Here is an 18,947-nt window from a genome sequence, read left to right as displayed (position 1 = left end):
GCTGTTTAGAGAATTTGAGCCATGAGTGTTGTACATTCTGTCCGCTGTGACAATACTGATGTCAATGAGCAAAGATACATTCCCTCTTCTTTTTGCAAAACAGCAGTAGTGTGGGCTTTGTCACACTCTGTGACCTTGCATCTATTGACTTCAGGATGTCTGCACAAAACAGTGTTTCAAACAGAGAGGCACCCGAGTTAACATTGTCCAAGCAGCCAAAGGAAGTAGCACAGTTGTGCCTGAGTAATAGCAGTTATTTATAACTGGGGATTGAAAAGAAGTGTTGTATGTATTTACATTTATCTCTAATGCAGACATTTTGCATATTGGGCGAAGGATGCATTGCACACAGCATAGGACTTGATTCTGCACCTGTTGAAGTCAATGACAATTTTGCCATTGAATGCTGCAGTCGGTGCAGATTCGTACCTTTGGTGCTTAGGTGCCACAATGACTGAGCACTTCACAAATATGTAGGAAGAGCCTTGACACTAATGCAGGATAGGACTATACCATCTCTGCTCTGGCTAGTATGATGCTTTATGGAAATGACACTGAATTATCCTTACAATTATTGGGGTGCCAAATGAACATACCTACATACATATAATTGAATCTTAACATTTGAGATTATAGGTTTGTTTGGTTTCACTGTTCAGGGGAAATTAACATTTCAGAATGATGCAAGGGAATGATACTTTAATTGTAAATGAGAGGAAATAACTGAGAGATTCCTCTGCATATATAGACTGTAGCTTTGGCTAAGATGTTGTGATTTTTTTTTAAAAAAAAAAAAAAAAATAGATTATAATTTCCAAAGGCTGAATGCATAGTATTTATTTCTTCTAACTTTTGTGCCCGGAATTTTTTTCTATCAAACTTGGTGAAATACTTTTATATGCAAAAAATTTGGTGGAATCAAACTGTTCCCTAGCAGAGAGGTGTTAGCAGTAAAAAAAAAAAACAAAAAAAAACCACCCTAAACAAACATGCTACTGCTGTAATAGGTGCTAATTGTGGCAAACTTTTAGGACAGTGGCAATTGAGGTCAATGCTTGTTAGGTCCTTAGAAATTTAACACTTAGAAGTGGCCCAACCATCTCTGAATTAAGGCATATTGATACTAGAAATGCTGTTTCTGTGTTTCTATAAAACTTCATTTTCTAGTGCTGTCACTTTTGATTCTTTGGGAGCATTCAATTCTCTTCTTTTTAAAAATAAAATAAATCAGTGCTGGTCTAGCTTGTTGAAGCTATCTAGGAAAGAATCGTGATTTAAACAATAATGATAGAAGCATAAGGCATTTACTAGGGATTAATGACCAGTTTGGGGAAGATGTCCCAAGGTGCAGTTGAAGATTTCCAGCTGTAATTAATCCTCAGGAAATGCCCAATGCCAAAGTCATTATATCTGTTATAAGATGAACAGGGTATGTGAGCCAGGGGGAAAAGTTGTATGGATTTTTTTCAATGACTGATGCAATTTCCATCAGTATGTACAATGGATGTGTAGTGAATCAATCATCTACATACAGACTGAATGTCTCATTTTTCAGTATCATTCATCTTCTTATATCTCATTCTCATGGCTTTTGCGTCTCATTTGGCAATTTAATATGTTTCCAGTGTGTTCATACTCTGTGTGTTACAAAACAGATCAAATAAAATTCTTACCAGACTTTAGAGAGACAGGCTTCCCTTCTGCTATTTTTACTGACAGCCATATTCAATATGTTCAGTACACACAACAGAACTGAAGTTTGAAAAGACTCTAAAGGAAAAGTTAAAGTTTTACAAACTTAACATAGCAAAACTTTGCCCATTTCCTAGGGGAGATATAGATGTAAATAGATATCTTACAAGTCTTATTGCTAGTTTGATCTAACGGCTGTGTGAAAGTCTAGGCAGCACTCTGGTCTATACAGAACTCCAGAATTTAGTTTTCGTAAGTTAATAATGAGAACACTATGGCCCTGAAAACCTGTAGCACGTAATTGATTTCAGTGGGACTGCTAAAATGAATGAATGCTGAATGTTTGCAGGATTAGGGACTGGATTGTGCACTCATGTTAGTAGTCCCACTGAAGTCAATGTGCACTATGGATGCTCAGCCAGCAACTCTGGAAATTGGGCCACTTATAATTTAGTTGCTTAAATATAGATTTAGCAGGGTAATTAAAGGCAACCAAATTTTGAAATTTTAGTCAGAATCTCTGAGCCATAGAAGTTGGCTGGAGACATGAATATTCCAGAACTAATGCATATTGGCTTTTTCTCACAGGATAAAAAACCAACATAAGTAAAAATTTGGATTTGGCAAAATATTCTTCTTCCCAATGGGAAGGATAGTCAAAGTGCCATAGCTCTGCTCCTGCCTATATCTTGTCTCTTCTTTTTCCCAGATTAGACCAGCATTCTACTAATTCCGATTTGGTCCTCTTTTTATCCCCCGTGCATGAGGGCCTCCAAGTTTTCTTCTCTGTTGCCCCTTACATCTGGAATTGTCCTGCCTGATCCTATATACCGCACAACTTCAGTTGCCTCCAAATCCAGGCTCTAAATCTACTTCTCTTTAATGCTCTAACTATAATCAACACTCCCACATCAACCTAATATAATCTAAACTAATAGTCATTAAAAACAAAAAAGAAATAACATGATGTGTGCCTGGCAAAAACCATGCCATAGCCAGAGTTAGTTTTTAGACATTTTTAATGTTAACCGTACTTCAATGTCTTTGACACCAACAGTTCTGCTACAGAAAGAGATGAATGGTTAGAAGCCATCTCCAGATCAATTGAAGACTATACAAAGAAGAGAATCACATTTAACCCGAGTAAAAGTCTTGAAGAGGTATACCACACCATTCTCTTTGATTTCTTTGGGCATGAATATATTTTCTACTACGTATTAAAACTCAGCACAGCACTTTAGAAAAGAAAAGTGGCAAGTATTAATAATAGAACAGAATTTGAGATGTATATCTTTCATAGTTTCATTAAAAAAATTCAGATGTCGGTTCTCAGTAATCCTAAGAACAGGAGAAAAAGGGTTAGATATCCATCCATTCTAGTCCTTAAAATAGAGTAACGCTAGCTAAGATAATGCAGTGGCTCTCAAACTTTTTTACTGGTGACCCCTTTCACATAGCAAGTCTCTGAGTGCGACCCCCCCCCTTATAAATTAAAAACACTTTTTAATATATTTAACACCATTATAAATGCTGGAGGCAAAGCGGGGTTTGGGGTGGAGGCTGACAGCTTGTGACCCCCCCATGTAATAACCTCGCGACCCCCTGAGGGGTCCTGACTCCCAGTTTGAGAACCCCTGAGATAATGGATGTAAACAAACTGGAATATCTTGGTACTAAACAAGTAGAGTAGTGGTGCCAGTGGGGGGGGGGGGGGCAAACACTCCCATCCCCCCAAGGTTTTTGCACTTGCTCCAGGTGACCTAGGCAATGGAGCTGGAGGGTGGGGCATGATCTGATCACTTAAGAAGTAGTCCTGTACTAAATCAATACGGCTGCTGCTGGAGCAGTCCGGAGCGTTGCTGCAGCTGTGTGGTCTAAACCCCACTGAAATCTGACCTGGGCACCCCTTGGTACAGCTGGAGAGGAGGCCGAACCAAATAATATTGTGACCTGGTACACAGGGAGGGAGTCTGCTTCTGTATGGTGGAGTGCAGTGGAGTCCATCTAGAACTCGATTCCTGGTGGCACCAGCTCATGCCCTGTGTGGGTGAGAGAGTGGGGAGACTCCCTGGCCAGGGGAGAACCAAGGTCCCTATGGCAGGCGGGGGGGAACGTGAACAGGGACCAGAATGGGATCCCTGTTGGGGAGGGAGGAGGGAGAGAAACGCCAGGATTTGCTGGACCTCCCTCCCCTGAAATATCTGAATTGGCAGCACTGAAATAGAGATTTATTAGCACCTGTATGATTCAATGAAATAATTTCAGCATCTTCTTTTAGAGCTCAATTGTGATAATGTTGCTGGTGAACCAGCAGAGAAGCTGTATTTAAGACACTGACCAGTTACGTGAACGGAGAATCCTTAGGAAACAGAATACTTGTATTTAACCTTGATAATTCAGTGGTGAAAAATACATTACTGCTTGTAATTTAATGGAGTTCCACCTCCATTTTCTCAGGCAGATCCAGAGAAAGAGGATGAAGATAGTCCTCTCGGATCAAAGGCTCCCATCTGGGTTCCTGATACTAGAGCCACTATGTGTATGATCTGTACTAGTGAATTCACGTTGACCTGGAGAAGACATCACTGCAGGGCATGTGGAAAGGTTGGGTGATCTTGTAACTTCCTTCTTTTGCAAGAGTCATTCAAGATTTTTGTTTCCATATGGGGGAATTTGATTGCATTAAAACACATTAGCAATATTGCTGTGTTGAGAGAACATTATACCTTAGGTGAAAATAACATTATTTCCTACTCTAAATATCCTTGTTATTAGATCAATTCTCTAGATAAACCTATCCAGTGCTTCTTGTCATATTTTACATTTCAGGAGAAAAAAATGACGCATGTCCTTCACTCCTTCAGTAGCACAATGCATACCAAGAAAATTAACTTCAAAGTATCTTTTTCACTGGCTGTGAGTTAAGGTTGAACCCATTTTGCGAGACTTCCAAACAATGCATACCCATGAAACTAGAAAAAAAACTATTGTATATTTTATTGCTGTCTTAACCTAGTCACATTTCACATCTTACTTTTTAGTCAAATGGGAATTCAGTATTCAGTGTAGTTGAAACACATCAATTTCTCCATAACACAGACAAGAGGATAATATAACTAGATAGATATTGTGATCATCTAAAAATACAAGTTTAAAAAAACGGAGCATGTTTCTTAATAAACTTGTAGATGAGATTTGACAATACAATAACAATTTGCTAATTTACCCTTTGCTAGTCCATAAATTTGATATTTCTCACTAATCCAGTAGTCTCACCCCCCATTCTCAGATTATTTATTTATTGTTCAAAATATTCTGTACAAAATCAGAAAATGATATAACTATCAAATATTGTCAGTCACATAAAATCAGTTCTGGAAAGAGTATTTTGTGTGGAACATCCCTGGGAATTAGCATGCATGTCCCTCCAAACCCTCAGGTTGTAAAATTGTTACTTGTTTGGGGCTCAACAGCATGGGTTTAGTGAAACTCAGATATAAGTTTTTAAGGGATTGGTGTGCGTGTGGTTGTGCATGCGATATAATAACATTTTACATGTTTTCAGATTGTCTGCCAAGCATGTTCCACAAATAAACATGGCTTAGACTATATGAAAAACCAACCAGCAAGAGTGTGTGATCATTGCTTCAAAGAACTACAGAAACAAGGTAGAGGGAAAACTTTTTTTTAATCGATCTCTCTCTGTCTCGTAATTATATAGCCCCCATTTCCACAGTATCAGAGCACCTCACAATCTTTACTGCATTTATCCTCCCAGCACCCCTGTGAGATCGGGAAGTACTAGTAACCTGTTTTACAGATGGGGAAACTGAGGCACAGAGCCACCAAATGACTTGCCCAAGGTCACACAAGAAGTCTGTGGCAGAGCAGGGAACTGAATGCCAGGCTAGCACCTGGCCCATCCTTCCTCTTGGACCTAGAGACCAGTGGTGTTGATATTTGCAATATTATTATGTGATTTCAAGGAGACTTTTCCAGGGCTCTTGTTGTAAAGCAGAGGCTGCTCAGGAGCTTTGCCTGGGCCACCAGCAATTTCCACCTTCAGCTGCTAGTGGATGCTGTGCTGCAGGTAGCTGCAGCAGTTGTCTAGTTTACTGGGGCACCCTTTGCATCCTGAGCTGTGTCACAGTCACAGAGCAGGTGCAGCAGAACAGAGCACCCTATCACTTCCCGTCATGCTGACCAGTATTGTCTCATTGTTTCCTTGTACTCCCCCATCTGTCTACCTATATCCATCTGTATTGTTTTGCCTTATACTTAGATTGTAAGCTCTTTGGAGCAGGGACTGCCTTTTTGTTCTGCGTTTGTACAGCGCCTAGCACAATGGGGTCCAGGTCTATGATTAGGACTCCTAGGCACTAGAGTAACATACATAATCCATACTAATAATCACCACCCTCAACCACAAGCAGGAAGCGGGAGTTAATGGAGGTAGGCCCACGGGACAGCCCTCTTACGTGCAGGCTGGCCACAGGGAGCCACTAGTGATGCCTGCCAGGGGAATGGAGGGGGGAGGGTGTGGGAGGCCGTAGGACCTTGCTGAGGAGATTGGGGGAGGGGGCCTGAGTTGGGGAGAGAAAGCGTGCTCAGGGAGTTGGGGTCTGCAGGACCTTGCTGGGTGGGAGTGGGGAGCAGCAGGAGCCCCTGCCATTGGGTTTTTGGGTAGTGAGGAGGAGTCTGGAAGCAAATGCAGAGGGGAATTGGGGCCTGCATTTTGTGTGTGGGAATACGTTGTGTGTATTTAAGGTTGAGTTTTCACCCTGTAATTGTCTTTTACACATGGGGGGGTGGGCAGGGGGACTTCAAAAACAGGATTTATACTTATATATATATATATCAACTTCATGATTTTTTGGTCCAATCTCATGATTTTGGGAGCTCTAACTCGTGATATTGTAACTTTTGGAATTGGCAATACTGAGAGGCAAAATTCCTGTTGTTTAATATGGTTAGGAAATACAATATCATATGCAGTGTTTCAGAGATTAACTGTGTTTTTTAAAAAAAAATTACCTTACACCAAACAGAAATTATAGCTGTGTTTAAAACGTTTTGTAAGGAACACTATGCATATGTTAGTCATCTGCAATGTAAAAGCACTGTGCATGTTATATACATTTTAGATAACCACTTCACTCCTAAGAGTGGATCCCCAGTGAACCATAAATCTCCATCCAGTGCCTTGTCTACAGTGTTACATAGTATTCCATCTGGGAGAAAACAGAAAAAAATTCCTTCTGCTCTCAAAGAAGTAAGTGTTTCCCTTAAACTTTACCTCTCATCGGTGTTAAATCATCCATGTTTAATAACAATAAAATTAAAAAGAACTTCTGTGATCTTTTTCAGATACTGCATTTAAAGGAAAGGGGAATTTTTCTGGTGACGCAATGGCCATGTGTATGCATACAGTGCTGCAGCTGTACTAATCCAGCTGCACCGCGTCTGGTGAAGACGTGAGCGGCAGAAGCTATGTTGGCAGGAGAAACTCTCCTTCCAACATAAGTGCTCGTGTGCACAGCGCTATGTCAGTGTAACTTATGTCACTCAGGGCGGGAGAGAGTCTCACCACTGAGCGACATAGGTTATGCCAACATAGGCTGTAGTGTAGACCAGTGTTCCCTCTAATTTTTTACGTCCATGTGTGGAATGAATTTTGTTATGTGCACCAATATGGAAGTGATGTGTGACACATCACCTTCATATTGGTGCACATAACAAAATTGATGTGATGAGGGTGGGGCCTCAGTGCTGGGGCAGAGGGTTGGGGGGGTGAGGGGGTGAGGGCTCTGCCTGGATGTGTGGGCTCTGAGGTGGGGCTGGGGATGAGGGTGCGGGAGGGGGCTCAGGGCTGGGGAAGAGGGTTGGGGGGGTCGTGGGGGGGTGAGGGCTCTGCCTGGGTGTGCGGGCTCTGAGGTGGGGCTGGGGATGAGGGATGCAGGAGGGGGGTTGGGATGCTGGGGGGTGCAGGCTCTGGAGTGGGGCCGGGGATGAGGGATTTGGGGTGCAGGCTGCCCCAGGGCTGCAGTGGGGAGAGAGGACTCCCCCCAGCCCTCTCTCACCACAGCAGCTCGGGGCTGGGAGAGAGGCTCCGCTCCCCGGCCACAGCAGTTCCGGTGGACCTGGGCCGGCGGGGAGGGGCACATCTCCTGGCTGCCGCAGCTCTACACTGGGGCCGGCAGGGAGGGAACGTAGGTGTGGACATAGCTGAAATTTAGTTATAGGATTGACTTGGGACTTGATTGTGACTTTAGGTAGAGCCACAGCACCCCAGGAGGCGTTGTGGTCAGACACTTCTGAATCAGAAATTCTCCCTTGATTTCCCTCCCTTCCAATCCTGTCCAGGGAGGTACTAATTTACTGTTGGATTATGCCAACAGCGAATTCAACACCCCCACACACCAACACCGGCCAGTATATAGAGGGAAGGGTGGGAGGGGATGGAGCCAAGATTCCACCCATTCCCCACCCACCTGCACTGAGGGTGGGATGGTATGGGAGTAAGCAAACACCCTATTAATTGTATGTGAATGGACTCAAAGTCCAGGTAGCTCACATAGGAGTGTTCTGACTTCCTCTTATTCTGATGCACAGGCCTGTATCTAACCTCCAGTGATTACAGAAGTCTTCCTTCCAGCCCCCATGGAAGGGCATCGTCCATGTAATTTTTGTAGCCGTAATGAGTATTATGTGGAGTTGAGTGAGTTAGCAGCAGTATCGTAGGATCAGAATGGAGGCTGGGTCTCTGCAGCATACAGAAGATGCAATGGGGAGGGAATGTGAAAAGCTCTAGTATATTTATAAAAATGATGTACTGTGGAAAAATGCTACATAAGAGCTAGGTGGTGGCATTGTTTATTATTATGGGTATGCTAACAATGGGTAAGACAGCCTTGTTCTTTATCGATAGAACAGTGATAGAAATATATATGGGTCACCCTGACTCTCTTCACTTTAGCTACTAGTACTGGCTTTTTGGTATTTTAACCATTTCTACCATGATGGTGTAAACTACAAGAACAAAACTTCATTTCAGTAACGGCTGAGGGCAATATGCAAATTATTTGCTATATGAGGTCAACCAAAAGGCAAAATTGTTTTCTAAAAATAAAAGCAGTCCTGCACCACTGGCGAACGGCAGCATGAGTTTTACATATGTAGATTAACCGCCAAAGGCAGGGATCATTTAGAATCCAAAGGTTTCTTCCACAAGAAGATTTGATGGATTACATCTAATAATGTGATTTTATTTTCAATTTTTCTTAGGGGCTCAAATGGACATCAGGGAGTCACTGCATTCATATTTGTTAAAAGCTTTGCTCATTGACGTTAGCTTCACAAGATACTCAACTTGTTTTCTGAGAGTGTCTCAAGGTGGCAGTCATGCATTCCAACAGAGATCAGTGAAACACAAACAACACAGAATATATTAATTGGCATCTAAAAAGGCTGCCTATATTCCACTAAAACCCTTAGTGTTCTGTGCAATATCTTGCGTTTGAAGGATGCCCAAAATTTGGTCACACCATCTGCCAGTCTTCCAAGGGTCAGAATCCTTCTCACAGTCTTGGATTTCCCCTCCTAAGGAGGGAGTGCATATGACCTGGAAAGCAGCACCATATGAAACACAAATTCAAATTCACACTGGCAGCGGTATCATTTTAAAACTGAGGAAAATATAATCGACTCCTGGGTAGCAATGACTGACTTAGGAACAGTTACTGTATTCCTTGTGTACCCAAAATTCCCTTTGGATGGAAAGGAAGTTTTTGGTGCACAAGAAATGGGCTCCTAATTTTTTTAATACCACTGCACCTCTCAGAGAAACTGAGGTGAAAATATTTTTAAAAGATCACTCTTATGAGGGAGGATCTTTTCCTGTCCTTTAGGAGAGAGCAAAAGGGTATAATGGATTTCATGCTGTAAAAAACAGGCTACCACTGCAAGGGCTGGAAGAAATTTCCCTGCTAAACATAAAATGTAGTTAATCTAATTTATTGCAGTTTGAAATATATATGTATTCCTTTTCCTGCTGTGGGAAGCCTTTTTAGCACTGCCTGCAGCTTTGAGTTGCTCACATTTTGATGTATCCCTTTGTAAGCATCTTGTAAGAAATTTTACACAAGACTTTCAGTGTATATTACCTGTCACTCTGCTGTGTCAACATTCCACATGAGGCTTGGCAGAGACAGCTAGGGCCCTCCTTAGCGCCTGTTAATTTTTCTTTAGACATGTTCCTTTCTAGAAAATGTCACTGAAAGTACTACTCAGAACTTGAATGCTGTGTGAATGCTGTAAATATTTGAACGGGTAATGTAATGTTCATCCAAAAAAAGTTCTGTTACTTGCAAAGATAATTGTTCAAATTGAGAACATAGTTTAAAATTGCACCACTTCACAACCTGTTTTCTAGACAGGTATGTTGAATATTAGATCCATAGTCTAACGTCAGGCTGTTTTATGGTGGAAATATGAACATGCTATAATGTTAAGAATATAACTTCCCCAGGTTTTTCATTTCTCAGTTTTATCAGTTGATAGGAAGAGGAATTTCTGTGCTTATATCCCTATGTTCAGAACCACTTGGTAACATGTCCCTGTGTTTTATTGGCTTTCTTCCTGTTGAGTTCCAGTTATCCACACTCCCGAGTGTCTGGATGTATTTGGTATTGTCTGAATGAGTTGTTCATTGGGATTCGGCTGTATCAAGAAATCTTAGAGTTTGGGAAAGACAATAGCTTGAGAAGCATATTGAAATACTGTGTGGCAAATTTTTTGCTGGTGTAAACTGGTGCAGTTCCATTTGGTCCAGTATGTGTCTTAGTACCTCAGTGGCTGACCAGTGGATTCCACCTTTGCATGTGAGCCATAGCGGTATCGTGGCTGCATTCTATTATTTTATATGCCTTATTAGGCACCCAATAAGGTTTAGTGTTAGTATCATGGGCAGGCTGACTGCACACTGATGGAAGTACCATGATGCCTTGGACAGTCTACTTATCATTACTAGGTGAGCACTAATAGTCACCACAGTTTCAGTGGCATAATGTGATGGTGTGCTTTCCCTATTTTCTTGAAATCCTAATTTGTGCTGCGTAAGTGTCCTGTTCCTCAAGTAGCCCTATTAAAAAATGAAGGGGCCACTTGTGAAATAAGCTGCTGTTCAATAGGGGTGAGGAGGGCCAAAGTGTTCTTCTGTTGGATAATGACCATTGTTATTGCAGTGAACAACAATTTCTGTGTTGCAACGTATGAAAAAAACACCTATTGAACATCTGGGATTTCTTATAGATCTTATGTAACTCAGAAATAAAATGAAAATTTCTGGAGACTGTGTGCATGTGCGTGTGTGTAAAAAGCAACAGCAACTAATATCTTTTATATGAACCTATGAGATGGAAAAGTGGAATTTTGCAGGTGAGTATGAGGACTGTCAAGGCAATTTTATGAACCACCATTAGGCGGGACACAATTATATCTGTTACCTACCCCAAGACTCCTCAGTTGCTCAATCCTAATGTCTGGAGGGAAAAATGTCTGATTCACAATCTTTAATGTTGTATATTTCATTATCTAAAGTAAGCGAAAAGCATAAAATATAATGCATGCAAACAAATCAGATTAAAAGAGTGGGTTAAGGTTATACTATAGAATCAGTCTAATTAAATGGTTGATTAAATCACATTAAATAACAGTTGTTAATGAACTTTATATAATGATTTGGAGTTCTTAAGGCAGCAGTCTTGTTTAGCCATCAGCCCCCAAAATAATACGGCATTATCAATCTTGGCTCTAAATGATATATTTATACTCCACCTGAATGGCTGATACAGGGAGGTTCAAATTACTCCCAGGTTTAAGTCAATGTTGAGACTATAGCTCTGATGCCAATTAATGCAGTCTGCCCAAATTATAGATGGTTAGGAAACAATCTCTCCTTCCCCCTTTCTCCAAACTGAGTTATATGGAGTATTTCAGTACAAATCAAGATGTAACCAGAGTATAAGTGAAAACAATTTCAGGATTTAAACATACAACTCCTAATGCATAAGGTAGGGGTGTGTGTGTGTGTGTGTGTGTGTGTGTGTGTGTGTGTGTGTGATATTTTAGAAAGTGAGGTTATTTAACCTTGGGTTATTCTAGGTGTTTGAGAAACTGTTCTATAGGCACCATTCTTATGGAAATTCCATGGGTTTTAGCCATATACGCTCTTGCATGTGCGCACGCACGCTCACAACCAGTCATCTGCTGGAGATATCAAACAAGTGCAAGAACACTAAGGTGAAAGTATCTCTCTACTAACAAGAATGGGCGGGGACCAAACCAAAAAGATTAATACTTATGTAAGATGGTGGTTGTGACTCTGATTATATCATTGAGGCTCAGGAAGGTAGTACATGGTTGAAAGGATTAGTAGTCAGTGGTTTTCTTGGCTCTGTCATTTAATATCGATGAACTGGCTAGCAGGTTATCATAGAATCATGTAATATCATGGTTGGAAGGGACCTCAGGAGGTCATCTAGTCCAACCCCCTGCTCAAAGGAGGACAACTCCCCAGACAGATTTTTACCCCAGTTCCCTAAATAGCCCCCTTAAGGATTGAATTCACAACCCTGGGTTTAGCAGGCCAATGCTCAAACCACTGAGCTATCCCTCCCCCCAAGCAAGTAGAGGGTACTTGCTTGTAAATGTCAAATATTTGATGTTGCTGGACTCTTACCCCATGGCAGCCAGCCTGGAGGGTGGAGGGAAGCATAACCCTCTTTGTCAAGCAGGATGGCATTGCATAACCAGCAGTCATGACTGGCAGCAATGGATTCTACTTTGCTTTTAGTTTCATAAAGTAGTGGCTGATTCGTTCCTCTTGGATCTCCTCATCAGTAGTCCCTTGGCAAATCAGAATGGGACACTTCCCTTCTGGCATCACTCACTGGGGATGGATTAGACCACTTTTATGCAAACAAAGAGACTTCCATTCCAATAATTTCAGGCTCAAAGTCCAAAATATATAACCAAACAGTCTGCAGGTCCAAATATTTGAAGACAATTGAGGTCTTGGGTCAGTCCACTAACATTATCTCAACCATCTTACAAAAGTCCAAACTCTCTAAAAAAAATTTTTAAATTACAAAGCTAGCAAAAAATTTTGGCTGAAATAATAGGAAAACAGCAATTACTCATCTGTGCGTACAAAGGAAAGTTCCTCTTTCTTCAGCTGTTCCTGTTTTAAAGACAGTTGCTTTAATTTCTCTTTTATAATTTGGCACTCAGCAGTTAAACATTGAACAGCACTTTTGATGCAGTTTGGGTGAAAGGCTTAACTGTGACAGAGTGGGAAGTATCTGCCTCAAAATCATAGGGGGGATTTTGGGGGTAGGGGGTCCTAGCATTTCAGACAGGCCTGTACCTGCCTCACCCCTAATAGCTCAGGGATTTACCAATATAGATGTATTCCTGGAGATATGATTTCTTAGGTGCTGGTGATAGAACGGTAGTTTAATTTGTTCTTACAGATCTGCTAACTCTTTCACAAGTAAGCTCTAATTTTTTTAATTTTGCTTTCTCCAAGTATAGGGCGACCAGATGTCCCGTTTTTAAAGGGAAGGTCCAGTTTTTTGGGACTTTTTCTTATATAGGCGCCTATTACCCCCTACCCCTGTCCCGTTTTTTCACAGTTGCTATCCAAGTATGAATTGTAAATTTGGGATCATTTTCACTGATCTTTTTGGTATATCTTCCTCTTTAAACATACTGAAAAATGTTGAAATCCTATACTTTTTTGTTTTCATGATACTTTATGGAAATATGCTCTACCTGCTTACCAATTATTTTTTAAAAAGGCCCAGATGTTGAAGCAAATCAAGCTCTTCAATTATAGCTGTCTTCACATCTGGTAAACTTGGTTCCAGAGATTTCCCAGGCCTCAGAGGAAAATATGCAGCTGTTATCCTTGAAGGCTATACAGCATAGCCTAAAATGTTAATCTGTTAAGGGCTGAATCTTATTTATGGCATATTTGAACTGTACTCCTGTACTGCCAAAAGAGACCGTCTATATCTCAGCAATTGCAACAGCCGGTTCTCTTGATATAGTACCTAAAAAAAACCATGGGATGGAGTGCTGAGCATAGTTGGTTTCCTTTGACTTGTTTATGCTGTACTTATTTTCATGGTCTCTGCTGAATAAAAACCTGTATCAGTTTCTTTTCAGGAGAAATTATGTAGAGGGCTAGGTGCTTAGAGAGAGGTCTAGGTGTCCCTAGTAGTATTTAGGTTTATAGGAGTGTCTTAGAAATATCAACAAAGAGCTGTGCACTGAAAAAGCCAGGTACCCACACACATCCTCCATTTGTTTTTATTTCAGGTTTCGGCAAATACAGAAGACTCCTCAATGAGTGGCTATTTATATAGATCAAAGGGCAGCAAAAAACCATGGAAACACCTGTGGTTTGTCATAAAAAATAAGGTGCTATACACATATGCTGCTAGTGAGGTAAGGAAGCATGGAATTTTTTTTTACATATTTTAAAGTAGTGCTCAGTAATGAGACCCATAAATTAGTCCATCTCACGGCAGTAAAGAGGTGGAAAAATCTGTAAGGTGTTCAGCTGTTAACTAGACGATGCCCCTTTCTGAAAGGGAAACTAAGTGAGTCACAATAGTGACCTTTACAAGTAGATATTATCTGTTTTGATGCATCAGTTTGGAATAATGGCAGATGCCAACAGCATGCAAGCACATTGGAGCATCTCAGCTTGTTGCTTCCACCTGATGTACGTGTGGATGTTTGGAGAGAGAGCAGACTTGAATACACCTGGCTTCTCAGCCTGCCTCCTCCACTCTGCAACAGTCTCCTAATGCCTGGTGCTCCAGATAGAAAAGAGGAAATGTGACAACGCTTATGCCATATCCATTTTGCTCAGCAATGTTTTAATCTTATTGAAGCATGGATGTGAGTGCCATAAATCTCAGCTCAGACTAAGGAAGGATGGGGGTTTATCAACTATCTGTCATATACAGTACCTCTTTACAATATTGTCCAAATAGCTTGCTGACAAGCAGGTGTTCTTGGTTTTTTTAAAGCTTTTGTAATTATTTATAGGTCAGTTATGGAGCAAAATATAGAAAGCACAGTTGCCATCCATCACAGTTACCAGGCAAATTGCACCTCTGACCACTCCTGGTCTCATTAAGAGCACCTCTTCCCAGGTGTCAGGCTGCTAGCTGTCACCTGGTTCTGGATAGAATCACGCAATTCTCCCACTCTCAGGCCAGACCCTGGGTTGTAGTTCCCTGGTACCAATTGTAAATTGCCTCAGCAGGTCTGATTTACGCCCAGACTCTGCAATCCTGTATTTTATGCGGCAATGGAAGTGGTAATCAGTGACCAAACAGCCTCCTTAAAGCAAAGTATCCTCTGTTTGGAACAAAGCATTTCAGAGAAATCAGATCTTAAAAACAATAAAACCGACTGTCTAGCTTACCACGTTTAACCATCTTCCACGAGGAGACCCTGGTAGGACTAACTCCCCGTAGACTCTTGCACATAGCCTCTCTCTGTCAGCTTGTTTCCCTGTTGGAACTTACTGACATTCTCTGCAGAGTCCCTGGCTGATTTCAGACGTAAGGAAATAAGATTCTTCAGAGAGGTCATATCCAAATGGTAACTTTGAATTTTATAATCTAGTCCTTCCTTCCTCAAGAGTGGTTTAGTGTTCTCGAATGTAGATATGCTTATATCCAAATCTAAGAATTTAGGAATTGCCATACAGAGTCAGACAAAATCCATCTAGTCCAGTATCCTGTCTCTGGCAGTGACTAGCACCAGATGCTTCAGACGAAGGTGTAAGAACCCCATATTAGACAGATGGGGGATAAGACCCACCTCCCACTCCAAACTCTTATACTAGGTCTTGCCCAAATCTCTCAATAGTTAGAGATTGGTGTGGAGGCGTAATATCTAGGGCTGTCGTGCGATTAAAAAAATTAATTGCGTGGTTAATAATAGAACACCATTTATTTAAATATTTTGGATGTTTTCTACATTTTCAAATATATTGATTTCAATTATAACACAGAATACAAAGTGTACAGTGCTCACTTTATATGTATTTTTGATTACTATTTGCACTGTAAAAAACAAAAAATAGTATTTTTCAGTTCACCTCATACAAGTACTGTACTATCTTTATCATGAAAGTTGAACTTACAAATGTAGAATTATGTACAAAAAAAACCTGCATTCAAAAATAAAACAATCTAAAACTTTAGAGAGTCCTACTTCTTGTTCAACCAATTGCGCAGACAAACAAGTTTGTTTACATTTGCAGGAGATAATGCTGCCCACTTCTTATTTACAATGTCACCTGAAAGTGAGAACAAACATTTGCATGGCACTGTTGTAGCCGGCTTCGCAAGATATTTACATGCCAGATGCGCTAAATATTCATATGTCCCTTCCTGCTTCAACCACCATTCCAGAGGACATGTGTCCATGCTGATGACGGGCGCTGACTGATAACGATCCAAAGCAGTGCGGACTGATGTATGTTCATTTTCATCATCTGAGTCAGATGCCACCAGCAGAAGGTTGATTTTCTTTTTTGGTGGTTGGGGTTCTTTTGAATCTCCATCGGTGTTGCTCTTTTAAGACTTCTGAAAGCATGCTCCACACCTCATCCCTCTCAGATTTTGGAAGGCACTTGAGATTCTTAAATCTGGGGTCAAGTGCTGTAACTATCTTTAGAAAATTCACATTGGTGTCAAATTTGCAGTAAGTGTTCTTGAAACGAACAACATGTGCTGGGTCATCATCTGAGACTTCTATAACATGAAATATATGGCAGAATGCAGGTAAAACAGAGCAGGAGACATACAATTCTCCCCAAAGGAGTTCAGTCACAAATGTAATTAATGCATTATTTTTTTAATAAGCATCCTCAGCATGGAAGCATGTCCTCTGGAACGATGGCCGAATCATGAAGAGGCACATGAATCTTTAGCACATCTAGCACGTAAATATTTTGCAATGCCAGCTACAACAGTGCCATGCGAACGCCTGTTCTCACTTTCAGGTGACATTGTAAATAAGAAGCAGGCAGCAGTACTTCCTGTAAATGTAAACAAACTTAAGTATCAGAGGGGTAGCCGTGTTAGTCTGAATCTGTAAAAAGCAACAGAGGGTCCTCTGGCACCTTTGAGACTAACAGAAGTATTGGGAGCATAAGCTTTCGTGGGTAAGAACCTCACAGAAGTGAGGTTCTTACCCACGAAAGCTTATGCTCCCAATACTTCTGTTAGTCTCAAAGGTGCCAGAGGACCCTCTGTTGCTGTAAACAAACTTGTTTGTCTTAGCAATTGGCTGAACAAGAAGTAGAACTGAGTGGACTTGTAGGCTCTGAAGGTTTTGGTTTTGAGTGCAGTTACTTAACAAAAAAAGCCTGCATTTGTAAGCTGCGTTTTCATGATGAAGAGATTGCATTACAGTACTTGTATGAGGTGAATTGAAAAATACTTGCTTTTGTTTATCATTTTTACAGGGCAAATATTTGTAATAATAATATAAAGTGAGCACTGTACACTTTGTATTCTGTGTTTTAATTGAAATCGATATATTTGAAAATGTAGAAAAACATCCAATAATATTTAATAAATTTCAATTGGTATTCTATTGTTTAACAGTGTGATTAATCGCGATTCATTTTTTTGTTAAACATGTGAATTAAATGTGATTAATCGACAGCCCTAGTAATATCCCTTCAAAATTTTTGTTACCATTAATTATGATAACTGGATATTCTTGTTGTCCATATGAATGTCTAATCCCTTTGTGAATCTTAAGTTCTTGGCCTCAAAAACATCCTGTGGCAATGAATTTTACACTCTGTGTTCTGTAAAAAAGTATTTACTTTTATCAATTTTGATTTGCTCCCTTCTAATTTCATTGAATGTCCCCCTCTTCTTGCATAATGAGTCAGGAAGCTCCCATCTACCTTCATTAGGCCATTCATTATTTTATATACTTTCGTCATGTCCCTTCTGAAAAGTCTTTTTTCTAGATTTACTTTGATCGATTAAAATGTCATATCCTTTTGTCTTAGCAACCATCAGTTGGGGAGTTCACCAGATGTTTATCAGTGTCTAGGTGCACTTCTTCCTCTGTGATCTCACTTGCATGTAGTGTAGGAGCTTACTTGTTGGCGATGTAGTTCAGTGCAACTTTATTATTTGTCGTTTGTCATGCAAAATCTATTCTAAACTGCTCTATAGAGTTATCACATTAGAGTACCGAAGGGGAGGATGGAGTTGAGCAGTATGGAGAAGGGGAAAAGGATACATTTAAGCCAAGATTTGAAATGACATGAAGAGATGCAAGAAGGGTGTTCCATTCCAGATAGTGTTAAGTATAGTGGTGAGACTGTAACAGGACAAAGAGGTCAAGTGCTAGATGACTAGAAAGTGACAAGAAGTTAGAGAGAAACCAAATCTGCGAGGTTTGCTGTCTCTTGTTCATTAAATCATGTATGAGGAAATGACAAGAAACACAGTTTTGTGTAATACGAACTGTAAATTATTAACTTAAAATAACTGGATGCAATAGTGTGGTGCTTACAGATTTATAAAATACATTAGGACTGTAATATTATAAGATCTAATTTTGTGCGTGTGTGTTTAAATTAGGATGTTGCTGCACTGGAGAGTCAGCCTTTACTGGGTTTCACAGTCTCTGAAGTAAAGGATGAAAACTCCGAGTCTAAAGTATTCCATTTACTGCACAAAAACACTTTATTTTACATATTCAAAGCCGACGATCCTCATTCAGCTCAAAAGTAAGTAACCATCTGAATTCAGTCCTGTCACTTTTTTCCCATGGAATGTTTCAGGTGTCGTTTCATTAATGTTCACTCAGTACGCGCTCACATGAAAAAGCTCACTTATAATGTGCAACTTGTTTTTAAAAAATGCTTGGTTAAACATCAAAAATCTCTAAGGATTGCAATAATGTTGTAATTTCCGTTGTTACATTTAAATATAAAATAATTGGTTTCATGGAGATTTACAGTCAGATCCTTGTCAAACAGCAATCAAAAGTGAGTGGAGTCAGTCATCTTTCACTCAAAAGCCTTCAAAAAGACAAGCAGACTACATATTGGGCTGAGAAGTGAGGATAAGAGGAAAGGAAAGTGTAACCTTTATGGAAGAACTCTCTAGTCATGTACCACCATAGTTCCAAAGGAT

The 18,947-nt window shown here is 40.4% G+C and overlaps 1 protein-coding gene across 1 annotated transcript in view; it reads left to right on the top strand.

Moving 5' to 3' along the window:
- The window catches only part of FGD6 (FYVE, RhoGEF and PH domain containing 6), a 100,379-nt gene that overhangs the window by 76,748 nt on the left and 4,684 nt on the right, over positions 1-18,947 (top strand). The window contains exons 15-20 of the mRNA XM_026648842.1: positions 2,750-2,852; positions 4,150-4,296; positions 5,258-5,360; positions 6,837-6,964; positions 14,074-14,202; positions 18,390-18,538. Of these exons, the coding sequence (XP_026504627.1) occupies positions 2,750-2,852; positions 4,150-4,296; positions 5,258-5,360; positions 6,837-6,964; positions 14,074-14,202; positions 18,390-18,538 (759 nt within the window). The remainder of the gene's footprint in view (positions 1-2,749; positions 2,853-4,149; positions 4,297-5,257; positions 5,361-6,836; positions 6,965-14,073; positions 14,203-18,389; positions 18,539-18,947) is intronic.

This window comes from Terrapene carolina, unplaced genomic scaffold (genome assembly GCF_002925995.2).
Source record: "Terrapene carolina triunguis isolate 2854851 unplaced genomic scaffold, T_m_triunguis-2.0 Scaffold68, whole genome shotgun sequence".
In the NCBI taxonomy this organism is placed as follows: Eukaryota; Metazoa; Chordata; order Testudines; family Emydidae; genus Terrapene; species Terrapene triunguis.
This window is presented reverse-complemented; position numbering and strand designations above follow the sequence as displayed.